General features: G+C 44.7%; 1 protein-coding gene across 1 annotated transcript; it reads right to left on the reverse strand.

Annotated features, from left to right (window-relative positions):
• Positions 1 to 15659: 15659 nt before the first annotated feature.
• LOC121844241 (guanine nucleotide exchange protein SMCR8-like) lies at positions 15660 to 24803 on the reverse strand. The gene is made up of 2 exons (XM_042314131.1): positions 24554 to 24803; positions 15660 to 16604 (listed from the first exon to the last, which is right to left on the reverse strand). Exon 2 carries the CDS (start codon positions 16601 to 16603, stop codon positions 15767 to 15769), a length of 837 nt encoding a protein of 278 aa, XP_042170065.1. The 5' UTR covers position 16604; positions 24554 to 24803; the 3' UTR covers positions 15660 to 15766.
• Positions 24804 to 25417: the final 614 nt, after the last annotated feature.

Here is a 25417-nt window from a genome sequence, read left to right on the forward strand (position 1 = left end):
ATCTGACTGGAGAGGAACCGGCTGTGTTTTATCTGACTGGAGAGGAACCGGCTGTGTTTTATCTGACTGTAGTGGAACCGGCTGTGTTTTATCTGACTGGAGAGGAACCGGCTGTGTTTTATCTGACTGTAGTGGAACCGGCTGTGTTTTATCTGACTGTAGTGGAACCGGCTGTGTTTTATCTGACTGGAGAGGAACCGGCTGTGTTTTATCTGACTGGAGAGGAACCGGCTGTGTTTTATCTGACTGGAGAGGAACCGGCTGTGTTTTATCTGACTGTAGTGGAACCGGCTGTGTTTTATCTGACTGTAGTGGAACCGGCTGTGTTTTATCTGACTGGAGAGGAACCGGCTGTGTTTTATCTGACTGGAGAGGAACCGGCTGTGTTTTATCTGATTGGAGAGGAACCGGCTGTAGAGGAACCGGCTGTGTTTTATCAGACTGGAGAGGAACCGGCTGTGTTTTATCTGACTGGAGAGGAACTGGCTGTGTTTTATCAGACTGTAGAGGAACCGGCTGTGTTTTATCAGACTAGAGGAACCGGCTGTGTTTTATCAGACTGAGAGGAACCGGCTGTGTTTTATCAGACTGGAGAGGAACCAGCTGTGTTTTATCAGACTGGAGAGGAAACCAGCTGGAGAGGAACCAGCTGTGTTTTATCTGACTGGAGAGGAACCAGCTGGAGAGGAACCGGCTGTGTTTTATCTGACTGGAGAGGAACCGGCTGGAGAGGAACCGGCTGTTTTATCTGACTGGAGAGGAACCGGCTGGAGACGAACCGGCTGTGTTTTATCTGACTGGAGAGGAACCGGCTGGAGAGGAACCGGCTGTGTTTTATCTGACTGGAGAGGAACCGGCTGGAGAGGAACCGGCTGTGTTTTATCTGACTGGAGAGGAACCGGCTGTGTTTTATCTGACTGGAGAGGAACCGGCTGGAGATGAACTGGCTGTGTTTTATCTGACTGGAGAGGAACCGGCTGGAGACGAACCGGCTGTGTTTTATCTGACTGGAGACGAACCGGCTGTGTTTTATCTGACTGGAGAGGAACCGGCTGTAGAGGAACCGGCTGTGTTTTATCTGACTGGAGAGGAACCGGCTGGAGAGGAACCGGCTGTGTTTTATCTGACTGGAGAGGAACCGGCTGTGTTTTATCTGACTGGAGAGGAACCGGCTGGAGACGAACTGGCTGTGTTTTATCTGACTGGAGAGGAACCGGCTGGAGACGAACCGGCTGTGTTTTATCTGACTGGAGACGAACTGGCTGTGTTTTATCTGACTGGAGAGGAACCGGCTGTAGAGGAACCGGCTGTGTTTTATCTGACTGGAGAGGAACCGGCTGGAGAGGAACCGGCTGTGTTTTATCTGACTGTAGAGGAACCGGCTGTGTTTTATCTGACTGGAGAGGAACCGGCTGGAGAGGAACCGGCTGTGTTTTATCTGACTGGAGAGGAACCGGCTGTGTTTTATCTGACTGGAGAGGAACCGGCTGGAGACGAACCGGCTGTGTTTTATCTGACTGGAGAGGAACCGGCTGGAGACGAACCGGCTGTGTTTTATCTGACTGGAGAGGAACCGGCTGGAGACGAACCGGCTGTGTTTTATCTGACTGGAGAGGAACCGGCTGTGTTTTATCAGACTGGAGAGGAACCGGCTGTGTTTTATCTGACTGGAGAGGAACCGGCTGTGTTTTATCTGACTGGAGAGGAACCGGCTGTGTTTTATCTTTGATATTGATCATCATCAGATTGGATCCGTCTCCGTAACAACACCCAACGAATGACGGAGACTTCAAGAACTTCCAAATCGACAGAAACATTCAACAATTTAATGTAATGCTGTTTAACACTGGTCCTAGATCAGTCTTATATCACCCCTAATGGTGTGAACCAGACATTCAGCTCTGTTTAACACTGGTCCTAGATCAGTCTTATATCACCCCTAATGGTGTGAACCAGACATTCAGCTCTGTTTAACACTGGTCCTAGATCAGTCTTATATCACCCCTAATGGTGTGAACCAGACATTCAGCTCTGTTTAACACTGGTCCTAGATCAGTCTTATATCACCCCTAATGGTGTGAACCAGACATTCAGCTCTGTTTAACACTGGTCCTAGATCAGTCTTATATCACCCCTCTAATGGTGTGAACCAGACATTCAGCTCTGTTTAACACTGGTCCTAGATCAGTCTTATATCACCTCTAATGGTGTGAACCAGACATTCAGCTCTGTTTAACACTGGTCCTAGATCAGTCTTATATCACCCCTCTAATGGTGTGAACCAGACATTCAGCTCTGTTTAACACTGGTCCTAGATCAGTCTTATATCACCCCTCTAATGGTGTGAACCAGACATTCAGCTCTGTTTAACACTGGTCCTAGATCAGTCTTATATCACCCCTAATGGTGTGAACCAGACATTCAGCTCTGTTTAACACTGGTCCTAGATCAGTCTTATATCACCCCTAATGGTGTGAACCAGACATTCAGCTCTGTTTAACACTGGTCCTAGATCAGTCTTATATCACCCCTCTAATGGTGTGAACCAGACATTCAGCTCTGTTTAACACTGGTCCTAGATCAGTCTTATATCACCCCTCTAATGGTGTGAACCAGACATTCAGCTCTGTTTAACACTGGTCCTAGATCAGTCTTATATCACCTATCTAATGGTGTGAACCAGACATTCAGCTCTGTTTAACACTGGTCCTAGATCAGTCTTATATCACCCCTCTAATGGTGACAGAACCAGACATTCAGCTCTGTTTAACACTGGTCCTAGATCAGTCTTATATCACCCCTCTAATGGTGTGAACCAGACATTCAGCTCTGTTTGACACTGGTCCTAGATCAGTCTTATATCACCCCTCTAATGGCGGCCGTTAGGACTGGAGGGGAGGACTACTGATTCTAGATCAGTCAACCAAACACTTCTGGTTCTCATCCGAGACTCATTCACACCTGGGGACATCAGGCGAGACTCATTCACACCTGGGGACATCAGGCGAGACTCATTCACACCTGGGGACATGAAACTCAGACAGCTATACATAACTAGGTGTAACCAGACCTGATGAAACACTAGGTGAAACCAGACAGCTATACATAACTAGGTGAAACCAGACAGCTATACATAACTAGGTGTAACCAGACAGCTATACATAACTAGGTGTAACCAGACAGCTATACATAACTAGGTGTAACCAGACAGCTATACATAACTAGGTGAAACCAGACAGCTATACATAACTAGGTGTAACCAGAGCTATACATGATGAAACCAGACAGCTATACATAACTAGGTGTAACCAGAGCTATACATAATGAAACCAGACAGCTATACATAACTAGGTGTAACCAGACCTGATGAAACCAGACAGCTGTACATAACTAGGTGTAACCAGACAGCTATACATAACTAGGTGTAACCAGACCTGATGAAACCAGACAGCTATACATAACTAGGTGTAACCAGACAGCTATACATAACTAGGTGTAACCAGACAGCTATACATAACTAGGTGAAACCAGACAGCTATACATAACTAGGTGTAACCAGACAGCTATACATAACTAGGTGTAACCAGACAGCTATACATAACTAGGTGAAACCAGACAGCTATACATAACTAGGTGAAACCAGACCTGATGAAACCAGACAGCTGTACATAACTAGGTGAAACCAGACAGCTATACATAACTAGGTGAAACCAGACCTGATGAAACCAGACAGCTATACATAACTAGGTGTAACCAGACAGCTATACATAACTAGGTGTAACCAGACAGCTATACATAACTAGGTGAAACCAGACAGCTGTACATAACTAGGTGAAACCAGACAGCTGTACATGAAACCAGACAGCTATACATAACTAGGTGAAACCAGACAGCTATACATAACTAGGTGAAACCAGACCTGATGAAACCAGACAGCTATACATAACTAGGTGAAACCAGACAGCTATACATAACTAGGTGAAACCAGACAGCTATACATAACTAGGTGAACCAGACAGCTATACATAACTAGGTGAACCAGACAGCTATACATAACTAGGTGAACCAGACAGCTATACATAACTAGGTGAAACCAGACAGCTATACATAACTAGGTGAAACCAGACAGCTATACATAACTAGGTGAAACCAGACAGCTATACATAACTAGGTGAAACCAGACAGCTATACATAACTAGGTGAAACCAGACAGCTATAAATAACTAGGTGAAACCAGACCTGATGAAACACATGGTAAGGCTGTTTTAGTTTCTGGCATTCAGCCAATCCGTAACAATCACAAGAATAAAATACACATCTAATCAGCTTGACCTTTCAAACAGTCTCAGAATCTCCCACGAGTGTCCAATAGGGTTGAGATCTGGTGACTGAGACGGCCGAGGCGTACGGTTCACATCGTGTTCACGCTCATCAAACCAATCAGTGACCACTCGTTCCCTGTGGATGGAGGGCATAACCATGGTAGCCAAAATAATGGCCTGCCCAGGATATTCATACACGAACCTAAGCATGATGGGATGTTAATTGCTTAATTAAGTCAGGAACCACACCTGTGTGGAAGTACCTGCTGTCAATATACTTTGTGTCCCTCATTTACACAAGGGTTTTGACCTGTAGATGATAGAACAGCAGTTAGGATATCGGAGGGAAACTAGCGGGATGGAATGGTCTGGTAACAGGTTATAGATGGAATGGTCTGGTAACAGGTTATAGATGGAATGGTCTGGTAACAGGTTATAGATGGAATGGTCTGGTAACAGGTTATAGATGGAATGGTCTGGTAACAGGTTGTAGATGGAATGGTCTGGTAACAGGTTATAGATGGAATGGTCTGGTAACAGGTTGTAGATGGAATGGTCTGGTAACAGGTTGTAGATGGAATGGTCTGGTAACAGGTTATAGATGGAATGGTCTGGTAACAGGTTATAGATGGAATGGTCTGGTAACAGGTTATAGATAGATGGAATGGTCTGGTAACAGGTTGTAGATGGAATGGTCTGGTAACAGGTTATAGATGGAATGGTCTGGTAACAGGTTATAGATGGAATGGTCTGGTAACAGGTTATAGATGGAATGGTCTGGTAACAGGTTATAGATGGAATGGTCTGGTAACAGGTTATAGATGTGTAGATGGAATGGTCTGGTAACAGGTTGTAGATGGAATGGTCTGGTAACAGGTTGTAGATGGAATGGTCTGGTAACAGGTTATATAGATGGAATGGTCTGGTAACAGGTTATAGATGGAATGGTCTGGTAACAGGTTATAGATGGAATGGTCTGGTAACAGGTTATATGTAACAGGTAGATGGAATGGTCTGGTAACAGGTTATAGATGGAATGGTCTGGTAACAGGTTATAGATGGAATGGTCTGGTAACAGATGGAATGGTCTGGTAACAGGTTATAGATGGAATGGTCTGGTAACAGGTTGTAGATGGAATGGTCTGGTAACAGGTTATAGATGGAATGGTCTGGTAACAGGTTATAGATGGAATGGTCTGGTAACAGGTTATAGATGGAATGGTCTGGTAACAGGTTATAGATGGAATGGTCTGGTAACAGGTTATAGATGGAATGGTCTGGTAACAGGTTATAGATGGAATGGTCTGGTAACAGGTTGTAGATAGATGGAATGGTCTGGTAACAGGTTGTAGATGGAATGGTCTGGTAACAGGTTGTAGATGGAATGGTCTGGTAACAGGTTATAGATGGAATGGTCTGGTAACAGGTTATAGATGGAATGGTCTGGTAACAGGTTGTAGATGGAATGGTCTGGTAACAGGTTATAGATGGAATGGTCTGGTAACAGGTTATAGATGGAATGGTCTGGTAACAGGTTATAGATGGAATGGTCTGGTAACAGGTTGTAGATGGAATGGTCTGGTAACAGGTTATAGATGGAATGGTCTGGTAACAGGTTATAGATGGAATGGAATCTGGTAACAGGTTATAGATGGTAACAGGTTATAGATGGAATGGTCTGGTAACAGGTTATAGATAGATGGAATGGTCTGGTAACAGGTTATAGATGGAATGGTCTGGTAACAGGTTATAGATGGAATGGTCTGGTAACAGGTTATAGATGGAATGGTCTGGTAACAGGTTATAGATGGAATGGTCTGGTAACAGGTTATAGATGGAATGGTCTGGTAACAGGTTATAGATGGAATGGTCTGGTAACAGGTTATAGAATGGTCTGGTAACAGGTTATAGATGGAATGGTCTGGTAACAGGTTATAGATGGAATGGTCTGGTAACAGGTTATAGATGGAATGGTCTGGTAACAGGTTATAGATGGAATGGTCTGGTAACAGGTTATAGATGGAATGGTCTGGTAACAGGTTATAGATGGAATGGTCTGGTAACAGGTTATAGATGGAATGGTCTGGTAACAGGTTTAGATGGAATAGATGGAATGGTCTGGTAACAGGTTATAGATGGAATGGTCTGGTAACAGGTTATAGATGGAATGGTCTGGTAACAGGTTATAGATGGAATGGTCTGGTAACAGGTTAGATGGAATGGTCTGGTAACAGGTTATAGATGGAATGGTCTGGTAACAGATAGATGGAATGGTCTGGTAACAGGTTATAGATGGAATGGTCTGGTAACAGGTTATAGATGGAATGGTCTGGTAACAGGTTATAGATGGAATGATGGAATGGTCTGGTAACAGGTTGTAGATGGAATGGTCTGGTAACAGGTTATAGATGGAATGGTCTGGTAACAGGTTATAGATGGAATGGTCTGGTAACAGGTTATAGATGTTATAGATGGAATGGTCTGGTAACAGGTTGTAGATGGAATGGTCTGGTAACAGGTTGTTGTAGATGGAATGGTCTGGTAACAGGTTGTAGATGGAATGGTCTGGTAACAGGTTGTAGATGGAATGGTCTGGTAACAGGTTATAGATGGAATGGTCTGGTAACAGGTTATAGATGGAATGGTCTGGTAACAGGTTATAGATGGAATGGTCTGTAACAGGTTGTAGATGGAATGGTCTGGTAACAGGTTATAGATGGAATGGTCTGGTAACAGGTTATAGATGGAATGGTCTGGTAACAGGTTATAGATGGAATGGTCTGGTAACAGGTTATAGATGGAATGGTCTGGTAACAGGTTGTAGATGGAATGGTCTGGTAACAGGTTATAGATGGAATGGTCTGGTAACAGGTTATAGATGGAATGGTCTGGTAACAGGTTGTAGATGGAATGGTCTGGTAACAGGTTGTAGATGGAATGGTCTGGTAACAGGTTATAGATGGAATGGTCTGGTAACAGGTTATAGATGGAATGGTCTGGTAACAGGTTTATAGATGGAATGGTCTGGTAACAGGTTGTAGATGGAATGGTCTGGTAACAGGTTGTAGATGTGTAGATGGAATGGTCTGGTAACAGGTTATAGATGGAATGGTCTGGTAACAGGTTGTAGATGGAATGGTCTGGTAACAGGTTATAGATGGAATGGTCTGGTAACAGGTTATATGTGTAGATGGAATGGTCTGGTAACAGGTTGTAGATGGAATGGTCTGGTAACAGGTTATAGATGGAATGGTCTGGTAACAGGTTATAGATGGAATGGTCTGGTAACAGGTTATAGATGGAATGGTCTGGTAACAGGTTATAGATGGAATGGTCTGGTAACAGGTTGTAGATGGAATGGTCTGGTAACAGGTTATAGATGGAATGGTCTGGTAACAGGTTATAGATGGAATGGTCTGGTAACAGATTATAGATGGAATGGTCTGGTAACAGGTTATAGATGGAATGGTCTGGTAACAGGTTGTAGATGGAATGGTCTGGTAACAGGTTATAGATGGAATGGTCTGGTAACAGGTTATAGATGTGTAGATGGAATGGTCTGGTAACAGGTTATAGATGGAATGGTCTGGTAACAGGTTATAGATGGAATGGTCTGGTAACAGGTTATAGATGGAATGGTCTGGTAACAGGTTGTAGATGGAATGGTCTGATAACAGGTTATAGATGGAATGGTCTGGTAACAGGTTGTAGATGGAATGGTCTGGTAACAGGTTATAGATGGAATGGTCTGGTAACAGGTTATAGATGGAATGGTCTGGTAACAGGTTATAGATGGAATGGTCTGGTAACAGGTTATAGATGGAATGGTCTGGTAACAGGTTATAGATGGAATGGTCTGGTAACAGGTTATAGATGGAATGGTCTGGTAACAGGTTATAGATGGAATGGTCTGGTAACAGGTTATAGATGGAATGGTCTGGTAACAGGTTATAGATGGAATGGTCTGGTAACAGGTTGTAGATGGAATGGTCTGGTAACAGGTTATAGGTAACAGGTTATAGATGGAATGGTCTGGTAACAGGTTATAGATGGAATGGTCTGGTAACAGGTTATAGATGGAATGGTCTGGTAACAGGTTATAGATGGAATGGTCTGGTAACAGGTTGTAGATGGAATGGTCTGGTAACAGGTTATAGATGGAATGGTCTGGTAACAGGTTATAGAGTAGATGGAATGGTCTGGTAACAGGTTATAGATGGAATGGTCTGGTAACAGGTTATAGATGGAATGGTCTGGTAACAGGTTATAGATGGAATGGTCTGGTAACAGGTTGTAGATGGAATGGTCTGATAACAGGTTATAGATGGAATGGTCTGGTAACAGGTTATAGATGGAATGGTCTGGTAACAGGTTATAGATGGAATGGTCTGGTGACAGGTTATAGATGTGTAGATGGAATGGTCTGGTAACAGGTTATAGATGGAATGGTCTGGTAACAGGTTATAGATGGAATGGTCTGGTAACAGGTTATAGATGGAATGGTCTGGTAACAGGTTATAGATGGAATGGTCTGGTAACAGGTTATAGATGGAATGGTCTGGTAACAGGTTATAGATGGAATGGTCTGGTAACAGGTTATAGATGGAATGGTCTGGTAACAGGTTATAGATGGAATGGTCTGGTAACCGGTTATAGATGGAATGGTCTGGTAACAGGTTATAGATGGAATGGTCTGGTAACAGGTTATAGATGGAATGGTCTGGTAACAGGTTATAGATGGAATGGTCTGGTAACAGGTTATAGATGGAATGGTCTGGTAACAGGTTGTAGATGGAATGGTCTGGTAACAGGTTATAGATGGAATGGTCTGGTAACAGGTTATAGATGGAATGGTCTGGTAACAGGTTGTAGATGGAATGGTCTGGTAACAGGTTATAGATGGAATGGTCTGGTAACAGGTTATAGATGGAATGGTCTGGTAACAGGTTGTAGATGGAATGGTCTGGTAACAGGTTATAGATGGAAAGGTCTGGTAACAGGTTGTAGATGGAATGGTCTGGTAACAGATTATAGATGGAATGGTCTGGTAACAGGTTGTAGATGGAATGGTCTGGTAACAGGTTATAGATGGAATGGTCTGGTAACAGGTTATAGATGGAATGGTCTGGTAACAGGTTATAGATGGAATGGTCTGGTAACAGGTTATAGATGGAATGGTCTGGTAACAGATTATAGATGGAATGGTCTGGTGACAGGTTATCGCGTCAATCCACAAACATTTGGTCAACATCTCAGTAAAACGGTGGTCGTCGCGTCAATGTTTAAAAACGACCCCCTTACACCCTCATGCTGACGTCACAACCCTCCCACAACGTTACTACGACAACGTTACTACGACAACCTTCGAAAAACATTTTAAATGTACATATTTATATTTACATATATATTTTAAATGTAACATATTTAAATGTATTTTGGGAAGAGCTGTGGTCACCATTTGTGGACAGTAATACATTAAAAGCAGTGTTTCTCAAACTCGGTCCTGGGGACCCCAATGGGTACTACCTTTTGGTGTTTTTCCCCTAGCACCATACAACCTAGGGTCCCCAGGACCGAGTTTGGGGAAACGCTGCTTTAAATATATAACACCCAACATCCCTACGGTATTAAGGACCTATTTCCTGGTTGTTGTTGTTACATATTTCCTGGTTGTTGTTGTTACATATTTCCTGGTTGTTGTTGTTACATATTTCCTGGTTGTTGTGTTGTTACATATTTCCTGGTTGTTGTTGTTACATATTTCCTGGTTGTTGTTGTATTGTTACATATTTCCTGGTTGTTGTTGTATTGTTACATATTTCCTGGTTGTTGTGTTGTTACATATTTCCTGGTTGTTGTGTCGTTACATATTTCCTGGTTGTTGTGTCGTTACATATTTCCTGGTTGTTGTGTTGTTACATATTTCCTGGTTGTGTTGTTACATATTTCCTGGTTGTCGTTACATATTTCCTGGTTGTTGTGTTGTTACATATTTCCTGGTTGTTGTTACATATTTCCTGGTTGTTATTGTTACATATTTCCTGGTTGTTGTTACATATTTCCTGGTTGTTGTGTTGTTACATATTTCCTGGTTGTTGTGTTGTTACATATTTCCTGGTTGTTGTCGTTACATATTTCCTGGTTGTTGTTGTTACATATTTCCTGGTTGTTGTTGTTACATATTTCCTGGTTGTTGTTGTGTTGTTACATATTTCCTGGTTGTTGTTGTTACATATTTCCTGGTTGTTGTTGTTGTTGTTACATATTTCCTGGTTGTTGTTGTTACATATTTCCTGGTTGTTGTTGTGTTGTTACATATTTCCTGGTTGTTGTTGTTACATATTTCCTGGTTGTTGTTGTTGTTGTTACATATTTCCTGGTTGTTGTTGTTACATATTTCCTGGTTGTTGTTGTATTGTTACATATTTCCTGGTTGTTGTTGTTACATATTTCCTGGTTGTTGTTGTGTTGTTACATATTTCCTGGTTGTTGTCGTTACATATTTCCTGGTTGTTGTTGTTACATATTTCCTGGTTGTTGTGTTGTTACATATTTCCTGGTTGTTGTCGTTACATATTTCCTGGTTGTTGTTACATATTTCCTGGTTGTTGTTGTGTTGTTACATATTTCCTGGTTGTTGTTGTGTCGTTACATTGCACTTCTCCCTTTACATGTTACTTCCAGGTTGAAATATCACAATATTTAAGCATCAGGTTGAAATGGGGAAAATAATGTACCTGTGAAAATAGCTCGCCAATATCGTCTGATGTACAGTTGAAGTAGGAAGTTTACATACACCTTAGCCAAATACATTTAAACTCAGTTTTTCACAATTTCATCCAAGTAAAAATCCCTGTTTTAGGTCCGTTAGGATCACCACTTTATTTTAAGAATGTGAAATGTCAGAATAATAGTAGAGAGAGATTTATTTCAGCTTTTATTTTTTCATCACATTCCCAGTGGGTCAGAGGTTTACATTCACTCAATTAGTATTTGGTAGCATTGCCTTTAAATTGTTCAACTTGGGTCAAACGTTTTGGGTAGCCTTCCACAATCTTCCCACAATAAGTTGGGTGAATTTTGGCTCATTCCTCCTGACAGTAATCTGTCTGTAAACAATTGTTGGAAAAATGACTTGTGTCATGCACAAAGTAGATGTCCTAACCGACTTGCCAAAACTATAGTTTTGTTAACAAGAAATGTGTGGAGTGGTTGAAAAACGAGTTTTAGTGACCCCAACCTAAGTGTATGTAAACTTCTGACTTCAACTGTATGTATTATATGAACGGTGACCATCTGAAAATCCATTATAAATCCTGTTTTAAATCAGATTTCTTCCCAGCATGCTCCACGTATGCCATTTTAAATATGGCTTCCAGTACTGCTTTATCTTCAGGTTATTATGGTGCATCTGACAGTCCCTCTGTAGAGTACCACAGTACAGTCATAGGACCCAATAACAGGGGAATGGTTCACATCTGACAGTCCCTCTGTAGAGTACCACAGTACAGTCATAGGACCCAATAACAGGGGAATGGTTCACATCTGACAGTCCCTCCTCTGTAGAGTACCACAGTACAGTCATAGGACCCAATAACAGGGGAATGGTTCACATCTGACAGTCCCTCTGTAGTGTACCACAGTACAGTCATAGGACCCAATAACAGGGGAATGGTTCACATCTGACAGTCCCTCCTCTGTAGAGTACCACAGTACAGTCATAGGACCCAATAACAGGGGAATGGTTCACATCTGACAGTCCCTCCTCTGTAGAGTACCACAGTAGAGTCATAGGACCCAATAACAGGGGAATGGTTCACATCTGACAGTCCCTCTGTAGAGTACCACAGTACAGTCATAGGACCCAATAACAGGGGAATGGTTCGAATAGTTTTTCTCAGAATACAGTTCAGGATCTTAAAATAAGGGCTGTGTAAATCTCTCTTGGACAAGGTGATTCTTTAAATCAAATATAGGTTGCCTTTATTTACCCCTCCCCCACACACTAAAAAAATTACGCTAATTAGCTGCTAATGTGGCTATCATAAAGAACTACAAATACCATGATGATCTGGACAAGAGACTGACGAATCGAGACAAAGGTAAGAATCTCTGTATTAACTATCTAATGTTAGCTAAATGTAGTTATTAATAAATTGGCTACATTTAATTTAAATGGACAATTCTGCGAACTGTCTTGTGTAAGTTTTTAATTGACACAATACCTGTTAGCAAAGGTGTCAGCTAGAGATGACGTGCAGGAGCATGCTGGGATTTGTAGTTTTGCATGTCTACTTTGATGCTAATTAGCATTTTCAAATCAGAGTAAACAGAGCCGAATATATTGATAAAAGTCACCTTGTCCGAGAGAGATTAACATGGTGGAAAACGATTGGAACCATTTCCCTATTTGACCGCTAGGTTTTATGGGAATTATGACACCACTATGGGGCTCTATAAATCAATGATGTGTATAAACCCTGGATGGCTGACAAAGGGGTGCAGTATTGAAGCCACCGGCAGCCATCTTGGCTCTCCTTAATGATGTGTATAAACCCTGGATGGCTGACAGGGGTGCTGTATTGAAGCCACCGGCAGCCATCTTGGCTCTCCTTAATGATGTGTATAAACCCTGGATGGCTGCTGAGCCACCGGCAGCCATCTTGGGGTGTATAAACCCTGGATGGCTGACAGGGGGTGCTGTATTGAAGCCACCGGCAGCCATCTTGGCTCTCCTTAATGATGTGTATAAACCCTGGATGGCTGACAGGGGGGTGCTGTATTGAAGCCACCGGCAGCCATCTTGGCTCTCCTTAATGATGTGTATAAACCCTGGATGGCTGACAGGGGGGTGCTGTATTGAAGCCACCGGCAGCCATCTTGGCTCTCCTTAATGATGTGTATAAACCCTGGATGGCTGACAGGGGGTGCTGTATTGAAGCCACCGGCAGCCATCTTGGCTCTCCTTAATGATGTGTATAAACCCTGGATGGCTGACAGGGGGGGTGCTGTATTGAAGCCACCGGCAGCCATCTTGGCTCTCCTTAATGATGTGTATAAACCCTGGATGGCTGACAGCCATCTTGGGGGTGCTGTATGGCTGACAGGGGAAGCCACCGGCAGCCATCTTGGCTCTCCTTAATGATGTGTATAAACCCTGGATGGCTGACAGGGGGTGCTGTATTGAAGCCACCGGCAGCCATCTTGGCTCTCCTTAATGATGTGTATAAACCCTGGATGGCTGACAGGGGGTGCTGTATTGAAGCCACCGGCAGCCATTTTGGCTCTCAATTGTAAATAATATGTTGGAAGATATAGAAATCCATTTACTAATGTCACAACATTCATTTCTGACACGTTTATTCCATTATACACCTTAAATGTATAATTTTACACATGTGAGCTACACTAAAAAAATAAACACCCCCCTTAAAACTACTAATGTTACTGTCCCAAACTACAACAACGACAAATACTGAAATACATGTAATTTGGTCCTCGAAACCTTTAATTGAAATGCTGTAGAATTCCATTCCATCCTATGGAGGACTGTCAAAATGGCCGACCGGTGGCTTAAAGCCTCTAAATGGCCAAAACAAAGCATCAGCAGTCCAGAGTCTATATACACGTCGTTGGTTACAGATGCAGTAACGAGCTAAATCCAACTGAACAAAACAATGGGAATGCCGTTGCCATGGAAACGCGTCGGGGTTAAGATCCCCAAGCTTCCTCATTGTCCCCCTACCCCAAAGCTAAATTAGCCTACAGTTACGCTACTGTCTATTTCACACGATGTTGAGGTATAAGGCTTGTGTGGACGTTATCAACTCATCGTCACCAATCAAGTGCATTAGTTTTTTTTTTAAACGACATGACTACCATCAACGATTTCTGTATGCTAGCTATGCTACCAGCTTATACGGATGGGAGTTAGCATTTAGCGGTCACCTCTTCTTCTAAACCTGAAAAAGGGACAACTTCTACATGTTACGCAGGGAAAACAGTCCAATATATCGGGACTTAAGTAACTACATGTGGGTTTGTTACAAAACATACATCATAACAGATATGACAAATGATCCTCTTTCATTAGATTAGATGTGTTGAATGGGCACCAATCTGGTCTTTTTACAACGGCAACGTTCCTAAGCAACTGTAGTAGTACTGTGGTTCCGTGGACAACATGCAACGTCACGGGAGACAGACCGGCACGAACGCACACAGAACATATTAACGTTTCACACAGAACATATTAACGTTTCACACACAACACACACACTTCTCGCTCAGATCAGAAGGACGGTTCATAGTGACTTGTCAATCAATCAAAATCAGCGTCCAGGTCCCCCCGAGGTTAGGGCATTCATCGGAAGGAGGACTTGATGGACAGCATGATTGCGACGTCAATGACGTGAACACTGCTACATTACATTCACTAAACCCCCTCAGTCTCTCCTGGTTACCTAGGAGACAGAGACAGGCCCTCAGTCTCTCCTGGTTACCTAGGAGACAGAGACAGTCTCTCCTGATTACCTAGGAGACAGAGACAGGCCCTCAGTCTCTCCTGGTTACCTAGGAGACAGAGACAGGCCCTCAGTCTCTCCTGGTTACCTAGGAGACAGAGACAGGCCCTCAGTCTCTCCTGGTTACCTAGGAGACAGAGACAGGCCCTCAGTCTCTCCTGGTTACCTAGGAGACAGAGACAGGCCCTCAGTCTCTCCTGGTTACCTAGGAGACAGAGACAGGCCCTCAGTCACTCCTGGTTACCTAGGAGACAGAGACAGGCCCTCAGTCTCTCCTGGTTACCTAGGAGACAGAGACAGGCCCTCAGTCTCTCCTGGTTACCTAGGAGACAGAGACAGGCCCTCAGTCTCTCCTGGTTACCTAGGAGACAGAGACAGGCCCTCAGTCTCTCCTGGTTACCTAGGAGACAGAGACAGGCCCTCAGTCTCTCCTGGTTACCTAGGAGACAGAGACAGGCCCTCAGTCTCTCCTGGTTACCTAGGAGACAGAGACAGGCCCTGTCTCTCCTGGTTACCTAGGAGACAGAGTTCAGGCCCTCAGTCTCTCCTGGTTACCTAGTGAGACAGAGACAGGCTCTCAGTCTCTCCTGGTTCTAGGAGACCACAGTCAGTCTCTCCTGGTTACCTAGGAGACAGAGACAGCCCTCTTGTATCTAGGAGATCTGTCTCCTGGTGTTGTTTTGAGGAGGTGAGTAAGGACTGAAGGCTCTGGAGCACTGCCCAGTCAGTGTTTAGATCAGATCTTGTATGAGACTGGTAGGTGTAGTTAAAGGTACTGCTCTGGGCACTGTCCTAGTAGCACCCCCATGGTGGTAGGTTCTAGGTACTGCTCTGGGGTTATAGCACCCCCAGTGGTAGGGTCTAGGTACTGCTCTGGGGTTATAGCACCCCCAGTGGTAGGGTCTAGGTACTGCTCTGGGGTTATAGCACCCCAGTGGTAGGGTCTAGGTACTGCTCTGGGGTTATAGCACCCCCAGTGGTAGGGTCTAGGTACTGCTCTGGGTTTATAGCGCCCCCAGTGGTAGGGTCTAGGTACTGCTCTGGTTTTATAGTGCCCCCAGTGGTAGGGTCTAGGTACTGCTCTGGTTTTATAGTGCCCCCAGTGGTAGGGTCTAGGTACTGCTCTGGGTTTATAGTGCCCCCAGTGGTAGGGTCTAGGTACTGCTCTGGGGTTATAGCACCCCCAGTGGCAGGGTCTAGTATGTTGTTAGCTTCCAGGTCCTGCTGTGTGGTTCCAGGCGTGTTGTCCTTCTCCAGGTGGGGTTGTGTCGTAACAGCGCCTCCTGAGGTACTGTCCAGGTGCTGCTGGTTGGTTCCAGGCGTGTTGTCCTTCTCCAGGTGGGGTTGTGTAGTAACAGCTCCTCCTGGGGTACTGTCCAGGTAGTGCTGTGTGATCAGCTGACTCAGGTACATCAGGATGGAACAGTCGTCTTCCCCAAGCCTGAGCTGATCCCTCAGGAAGCCCCTCGTCCTCTCCTCCACTTCCTGTCTCTGCTCCAGGTGGCTGATGGGAAGGTGGAGGTGATGCGTAAAGCTAAGGAGGAAGGCCCGGGAAGCCAGTCTACTGAGCACGTTCTGGAGATGAAGGAAGTAGGTGGAACCTCGACGCAGACGGGTTCGGTGGTCCGCCACGTTGGCCAGGAGGGTTCCGCGGTAGCCGGGGCAACGGAGGGTCTTCCGGTCGGCGTCCAGGACGGAGATGTAACGGCTGTAGCGAGACAGAGAGCAGAGCATGCTGGTCCCCACGGGAGACGCCATCCTGGGAGGTAAAGAGGGAGGAGAACTTCAGTCTGAGTGAGATGCATAGCGCCTCGTGAAAGTCTAGACAGATTTTATATTGATCAATGGGGGTAGACTTTAATTAGGCTGTCTGTATGAGTAAGCTAGGAGGCAAAAACATGTCTACTGTATATAGGGTAGGAGGCATATCTACTGTATATAGGGTAGGAGCTAGGAGGCATGTCTACTGTATATAGGGTAGGAGGCATATCTACTGTATATAGGGTAGGAGCTAGGAGGCATGTCTACTGTATATAGGCTAGGAGCTAGGAGGCATGTCTACTGTATATAGGGTAGGAGGCATATCTACTGTATATAGGGTAGGAGCTAGGAGGCATGTCTACTGTATATAGGGTAGGAGCTAGGAGGCATGTCTACTGTATATAGGGTAGGAGCTAGGAGGCATGTCTACTGTATATAGGGTAGGAGCTAGGAGGCATGTCTACTGTATATAGGGTAGGAGCTAGGAGGCATGTCTACTGTATATAGGGTAGGAGGCATGTCTACTGTATAGCTAGGAGGCATGTCTACTGTATAGGGTAGGAGCTAGGAGGCATGTCTACTGTATATAGGGTAGGAGAGGAGGCATGTCTACTGTATATAGGTAGGAGTAGGAGGCATGTCTACTGTATATAGGGTAGGAGGCATGTCTACTGTATATAGGGTAGGAGTCATGTCTACTGTATAGGGTAGGGTAGGAGGCATGTCTACTGTATATAGGGTAGGAGGCATGTCTACTGTATATAGGGTAGGAGGCGGAGGCATGTCTACTGTATATAGGGTAGGAGGAGGCATGTCTACTGTATATAGGGTAGGAGCTAGGAGGCATGTCTACTGTATATAGGGTAGGAGTAGGCATGTCTACTGTATATAGGGTAGGGTAGGAGGCATGTCTACTGTATATAGGGTAGGAGGAGGCATGTCTACTGTATATAGGGTAGGAGGCATGTCTACTGTATATAGGGTAGGAGGCATGTCTACTGTATATAGGGTAGGAGGAATGTCTACTGTATATAGGGTAGGAGGCATGTCTACTGTATATAGGGTAGGAGCTAGGAGGCATGTCTACTGTATATAGGGTAGGAGCTAGGAGGCATGTCTACTGTATATAGGGTAGGAGGCATGTCTACTGTATATAGGGTAGAGGAGGCATGTCTACTGTATATAGGGTAGGAGCTAGGAGGCATGTCTACTGTATATAGGGTAGGAGCTAGGAGGCATGTGTACTGTATATAGGGTAGGAGGCGGAGGCATGTCTACTGTATATAGGGTAGGAGCTAGGAGGCATGTCTACTGTATATAGGGTAGGAGCTAGGAGGCATGTGTACTGTATATAGGGTAGGAGGCGGAGGAATGTCTACTGTATATAGGGTAGGAGGAGGCATGTCTACTGTATATAGGGTAGGAGGAGGCATGTCTACTGTATATAGGGTAGGAGGCATGTCTACTGTATATAGGGTAGGAGGAGGCATGTCTACTGTATATAGGGTAGGAGGCATGTCTACTGTATATAGGGTAGGAGGAGGCATGTCTACTGTATATAGGGTAGGAGTAGGCATGTCTACTGTATATAGGGTAGGAGGCATGTCTACTGTATATAGGGAGGAGGTCATGTCTACTGTATATAGGGTAGGAGGCATGTCTACTGTATATAGGGTAGGAGGAGGCATGTCTACTGTATATAGGGTAGGAGGCATGTCTACTGTATATAGGGTAGGAGGAGGCATGTCTACTGTATATAGGGTAGGAGGCATGTCTACTGTATATAGGGTAGGAGGCATGTCTACTGTATATAGGGTAGGAGGAGGCATGTCTACTGTATATAGGGTAGGAGGAGGCATGTCTACTGTATATAGGGTAGGAGCTAGGAGGCATGTCTACTGTATATAGGGTAGGAGCTAGGAGGCATGTCTACTGTATATAGGGTAGGAGCTAGGAGGCATGTCTACTGTATACAGGGTAGGAGCTAGGAGGCATGTCTACTGTATATAGGGTAGGAGCTAGGAGGCATGTCTACTGTATATAGGGTAGGAGCTAGGAGGCATGTCTACTGTATATAGGGTAGGAGGCATGTCTACTGTATATAGGGTAGGAGGAGGCATGTCTACTGTATATAGAGTAGGAGCTAGGAGGCATGTCTACTGTATATAGGGTAGGAGCTAGGAGGCATGTCTACTGTATATAGGGTAGGAGGCATGTCTACTGTATATAGGGTAGGAGCTAGGAGGCATGTCTACTGTATATAGGGTAGGAGGCATGTCTACTGTATATAGGGTAGGAGGAGGCATGTCTACTGTATATAGGGTAGGAGCTAGGAGGCATGTCTACTGTATATAGGGTAGGAGCTAGGAGGCATGTCTACTGTATATAGGGTAGGAGCTAGGAGGCATGTCTACTGTATATAGGGTAGGAGGCATGTCTACTGTATATAGGGTAGGAGGCATGTCTACTGTATATAGGGTAGGAGCTAGGAGGCATGTCTACTGTATATAGGGTAGGAGGAGGCATGTCTACTGTATATAGGAGTAGGAGGCATGTCTACTGTATATAGGGTAGGAGCTAGGAGGCATGTCTACTGTATATAGGGTAGGAGCTAGGAGGCATGTCTACTGTATATAGGGTAGGAGCTAGGAGGCATGTCTACTGTATATAGGGTAGGAGGAGGCATGTCTACTGTATATAGGGTAGGAGCTAGGAGGCATGTCTACTGTATATAGGGTAGGAGCTAGGAGGCATGTCTACTGTATATAGGGTAGGAGGCATGTCTACTGTATATGTAGGAGGCATGTCTACTGTATATAGGGTAGGAGGCATGTCTACTGTATATAGGGTAGGAGCTAGGAGGCATGTCTACTGTATATAGGGTAGTAGGAGGCATGTCTACTGTATATAGGGTAGGAGGCATGTCTACTGTATATAGGGTAGGAGCTAGGAGGCATGTCTACTGTATATAGGGTAGGAGCTAGGAGGCATGTCTACTGTATATAGGGTAGGAGGAGGCATGTCTACTGTATATAGGGTAGGAGCTAGGAGGCATGTCTACTGTATATAGGGTAGGAGCTAGGAGGCATGTCTACTGTATATCGGGTAGGAGGCATGTCTACTGTATATAGGGTAGGAGGCATGTCTACTGTATATAGGGTAGGAGGCATGTCTACTGTATATAGGGTAGCTAGGAGGCATGTCTACTGTATATAGGGTAGGAGCTAGGAGGCATGTCTACTGTATATAGGGTAGGAGGAGGCATGCATGTCTACTGTATATAGGGTAGGAGCTAGGAGGCATGTCTACTGTATATAGGGTAGGAGCTAGGAGGCATGTCTACTGTATATAGGGTAGGAGGCATGTCTACTGTATATAGAGTAGGAGGCATGTCTACTGTATATAGGGTAGGAGGCATGTCTACTGTATATAGGGTAGGAGCTAGGAGGCATGTCTACTGTATATGTAGGAGGCATGTCTACTGTATATAGGTAGTAGGAGGCATGTCTACTGTATATAGGGTAGGAGCTAGGAGGCATGTCTACTGTATATAGGGTAGGAGGCGGAGGCATGTCTACTGTATATAGGGTATAGGAGGCATGTCTACTGTATATAGGGTAGGAGCTAGGAGGCATGTCTACTGTATATAGGGTAGGAGCATGAGGCATGTCTACTGTATATAGGGTAGGAGGAATGTCTACTGTATATAGGGTAGGAGGCATGTCTACTGTATATAGGGTAGGAGGAGGCATGTCTACTGTATATAGGGTAGGAGGAGGCATGTCTACTGTATATAGGGTAGGAGGAGGCATGTCTACTGTATATAGGGTAGGAGGAGGCATGTCTACTGTATATAGGGTAGGAGCTAGGAGGCATGTCTACTGTATATAGGGTAGGAGCTAGGAGGCATGTCTACTGTATATAGGGTAGGAGGCATGTCTACTGTATATAGGGTAGGAGGAGGCATGTCTACTGTATATAGAGTAGGAGCTAGGAGGCATGTCTACTGTATATATAGGAGTAGGAGGCATGTCTACTGTATATAGGGTAGGAGGAGGCATGTCTACTGTATATAGGGTAGGAGGCATGTCTACTGTATATAGGGTAGGAGGAATGTCTACTGTATATAGGGTAGGAGGAGGCATGTCTACTGTATATAGGGTAGGAGCTAGGAGGCATGTCTACTGTATATAGGGTAGGAGGCGGAGGCATGTCTACTGTATATAGGGTAGGAGTAGGAGGCATGTCTACTGTATATAGGGTAGGAGGCATGTCTACTGTATATAGGGTAGGAGGCATGTCTACTGTATATAGGGTAGGAGGAGGCATGTCTACTGTATATAGGGTAGGAGGAGGCATGTCTACTGTATATAGGGTAGGAGGAGGCATGTCTACTGTATATAGGGTAGGAGCTAGGAGGCATGTCTACTGTATATAGGGTAGGAGGAGGCATGTCTACTGTATATAGGGTAGGAGGTAGGAGGCATGTCTACTGTATATAGGGTAGGAGGCATGTCTACTGTATATAGGGTAGGAGGCATGTCTACTGTATATAGGGTAGGAGGAGGCATGTCTACTGTATATAGGGTAGGAGGGCATGTCTACTGTATATAGGGTAGGAGCTAGGAGGCATGTCTACTGTATATAGGGTAGGAGGCATGTCTACTGTATATAGGGTAGGAGGAGGCATGTCTACTGTATATAGGGTAGGAGGAGGCATGTCTACTGTATATAGGGTAGGAGGCATGTCTACTGTATATAGGGTAGGGCTAGGAGGCATGTCTACTGTATATAGGGTAGGAGGCGGAGGCATGTCTACTGTATATAGGGTAGGAGCTAGGAGGCATGTCTACTGTATATAGGGTAGGAGGAGGCATGTCTACTGTATATAGGGTAGGAGGCATGTCTACTGTATATAGGGTAGGAGGCATGTCTACTGTATATAGGGTAGGAGCTAGGAGGCATGTCTACTGTATATAGGGTAGGAGGCATGTCTACTGTATATAGGGTAGGAGGAGGCATGTCTACTGTATATAGGGTAGGAGGAGGCATGTCTACTGTATATAGGGTAGGAGCTAGGAGGCATGTCTACTGTATATAGGGTAGGAGCTAGGAGGCATGTCTACTGTATATAGGGTAGGAGGAGGCATGTCTACTGTATATAGGGTAGGAGCTAGGAGGCATGTCTACTGTATATAGGGTAGGAGCTAGGAGGCATGTCTACTGGTAGGAGGCATGTCTACTGTATATAGGGTAGGAGGAGGCATGTCTACTGTATATAGGGTAGGGAGGAGGCATGTCTACTGTATATAGGGTAGGAGGAGGCATGTCTACTGTATATAGGGTAGGAGCTAGGAGGCATGTCTACTGTATATAGGGTAGGAGGAGGCATGTCTACTGTATATAGGGTAGGAGGCATGTCTACTGTATATAGGGTAGGAGGCATGTCTACTGTATATAGGGTAGGAGGAGGCATGTCTACTGTATATAGGGTAGGAGGAGGCATGTCTACTGTATATAGTAGGTAGGAGGCATGTCTACTGTATATAGGGTAGGGTAGGCATGTCTACTGTATATAGGGTAGGAGGCATGTCTACTGTATATAGGGTAGGAGCTAGGAGGCATGTCTACTGTATATAGGGTAGGAGGAGGCATGTCTACTGTATATAGGGTAGGAGGCATGTCTACTGTATATAGGGTAGGAGGAGGCATGTCTACTGTATATAGGGTAGGAGGAGGCATGTCTACTGTATATAGGGTAGGAGGCATGTCTACTGTATATAGGGTAGGAGCTAGGAGGCATGTCTACTGTATATAGGGTAGGAGGAGGCATGTCTACTGTATATAGGGTAGGAGCTAGGAGGCATGTCTACTGTATATAGGGTAGGAGCTAGGAGGCATGTCTACTGTATATAGGGTAGGAGGAGGAGGCATGTCTACTGTATATAGGGTAGGAGCTAGGAGGCATGTCTACTGTATATAGGGTAGGAGGAGGCATGTCTACTGTATATAGGGTAGGAGGAGGCATGTCTACTGTATATAGGGTAGGAGCTAGGAGGCATGTCTACTGTATATAGGGTAGGGGCGGAGGCATGTCTACTGTATATAGGGTAGGAGCTAGGAGGCATGTCTACTGTATATAGGGTAGGAGCTAGGAGGCATGTCTACTGTATATAGGGTAGGAGGAGGCATGTCTACTGTATATAGGGTAGGAGGAGGCATGTCTACTGTATATAGGGTAGGAGGCATGTCTACTGTATATAGGGTAGGAGGCATGTCTACTGTATATAGGGTAGGAGCTAGGAGGCATGTCTACTGTATATAGGGTAGGAGGAGGCATGTCTACTGTATATAGGGTAGGGAGGAGGCATGTCTACTGTATATAGGGTAGGAGGCATGTCTACTGTATATAGGGTAGGAGGAGGCATGTCTACTGTATATAGGGTAGGAGGAGGCATGTCTACTGTATATAGGGTAGGAGGCATGTCTACTGTATATAGGGTAGGAGGAGGCATGTCTACTGTATATAGGGTAGGGCTAGGAGGCATGTCTACTGTATATAGGGTAGGAGCTAGGAGGCATGTCTACTGTATATAGGGTAGGAGGAGGCATGTCTACTGTATATAGGGTAGGAGGCATGTCTACTGTATATAGGGTAGGAGGGCATGTCTACTGTATATAGGGTAGGAGGCATTTCTACTGTATATAGGGTAGGAGGCATGTCTACTGTATATAGGGTAGGAGGCATGTCTACTGTATATAGGGTAGGAGGCATGTCTACTGTATATAGGGTAGGAGCTAGGAGGCATGTCTACTGTATATAGGGTAGGAGGCATGTCTACTGTATATAGGGTAGGAGGCATGTCTACTGTATATAGGGTAGGAGCTAGGAGGCATGTCTACTGTATATAGGGTAGGAGTATGTCTACTGTATATAGAGTAGGAGGCATGTCTACTGTATATAGGGTAGGAGCTAGGAGGCATGTCTACTGTATATAGAGTAGGAGGCATGTCTACTGTATATAGGGTAGGAGCTAGGAGGCATGTCTACTGTATATAGGGTAGGAGGCGGAGGCATGTCTACTGTATATAGGGTAGGAGGAGGCATGTCTACTGTATATAGGGTAGGAGCTAGGAGGCATGTCTACTGTATATAGGGTAGGCGGAGGCATGTCTACTGTATATAGGGTAGGAGGAGGCATGTCTACTGTATATAGGGTAGGAGGAGGCATGTCTACTGTATATAGGGTAGGAGGCATGTCTACTGTATATAGGGTAGGAGGAGGCATGTCTACTGTATATAGAGTAGGAGGCATGTCTACTGTATATAGGGTAGGAGCTAGGAGGCATGTCTACTGTATATAGGGTAGGAGGCTAGGAGGCATGTCTACTGTATATAGGGTAGGAGGAGGCATGTCTACTGTATATAGGGTAGGAGCTAGGAGGCATGTCTACTGTATATAGGGTAGGCGGAGGCATGTCTACTGTATATAGGGTAGGAGGAGGCATGTCTACTGTATATAGGGTAGGAGGAGGCATGTCTACTGTATATAGGGTAGGAGGCATGTCTACTGTATATAGGGTAGGAGGAGGCATGTCTACTGTATATAGGGTAGGAGGCATGTCTACTGTATATAGGGTAGGAGGAGGCATGTCTACTGTATATAGGGTAGGAGGCATGTCTACTGTATATAGGGTAGGAGGAGGCATGTCTACTGTATATAGGGTAGGAGGAGGCATGTCTACTGTATATAGGGTAGGCTAGGAGGCATGTCTACTGTATATAGGGTAGGCGGAGGCATGTCTACTGTATATAGGGTAGGAGGAGGCATGTCTACTGTATATAGGGTAGGAGGCGGAGGCATGTCTACTGTATAGACCGTATATAGGCTAGTTATAACAGGATGCTGTAGAACACAGGCACCGCCCCTTCCTCCTCCTCCTCACCTCTGCAGTCCTATGAGTTTCCATCGCTGTAGGTCAGTGAGGCTGAAGGGGCAGGAGAGCCAGGGCTGGACCCTCTCCCCACAGCGCCCGGGTCCAGGCACGTAGAGGGCCAGAGCGGACACCAGCCTCCTGACCCTCCCCTCCTCAGATCCCAGGACCACCAGGGTTCGACCACTCAGTAGGGACCACAGGGCATGCAGGGCAAACGGATACTGACGCACAAACCTGGAGGTAGAGACCGAGAGAGAGATGATCACATGTTATTGGTCACATACACGTTTTTAGCAATGTTATTGAGGGTGTTCCAACAGTCAGTAATATATAATGCTTGTGTTTCTAGCTCCAACAGTACAGTAATATATAATGCTTGTGTTTCTAGCTCCAACAGTCAGTAATATATAATGCTTGTGTTTCTAGCTCCAACAGTCAGTAATATATAATGCTTGTGTTTCTAGCTCCAACAGTCAGTAATATATAATGCTTGTGTTTCTAGCTCCAACAGTCAGTAATATATAATGCTTGTGTTTCTAGCTCCAACAGTCAGTAATATATAATGCTTGTGTTTCTAGCTCCAACAGTAATATATAATGCTTGTGTTTCTAGCTCCAACAGTCAGTAATATATAATGATTGTGTTTCTAGCTCCAACAGTACAGTAATATATAATGCTTGTGTTTCTAGCTCCAACAGTACAGTAATATATAATGATTGTGTTTCTAGCTCCAACAGTAATATATAATGATTGTGTTTCTAACTCCAACAGTCAGTAATATATAATGCTTGTGTTTCTAACTCCAACAGTCAGTAATATATAATGCTTGTGTTTCTAGCTCCAACAGTAATATATAATGATTGTGTTTCTAAC

The sequence above is a fragment of the Oncorhynchus tshawytscha genome, unplaced genomic scaffold, assembly GCF_018296145.1.
Source record: "Oncorhynchus tshawytscha isolate Ot180627B unplaced genomic scaffold, Otsh_v2.0 Un_contig_5156_pilon_pilon, whole genome shotgun sequence".
Classification (NCBI taxonomy): Eukaryota; Metazoa; Chordata; class Actinopteri; order Salmoniformes; family Salmonidae; genus Oncorhynchus; species Oncorhynchus tshawytscha.

Coding starts and splice junctions, on each gene's coding strand:
- LOC121844241 (XM_042314131.1), bottom strand. CDS start 16,603: ATGGCGTCTCCCGTGGGGACCAGCATGCTCTGCTCTCTGTCTCGCTAC.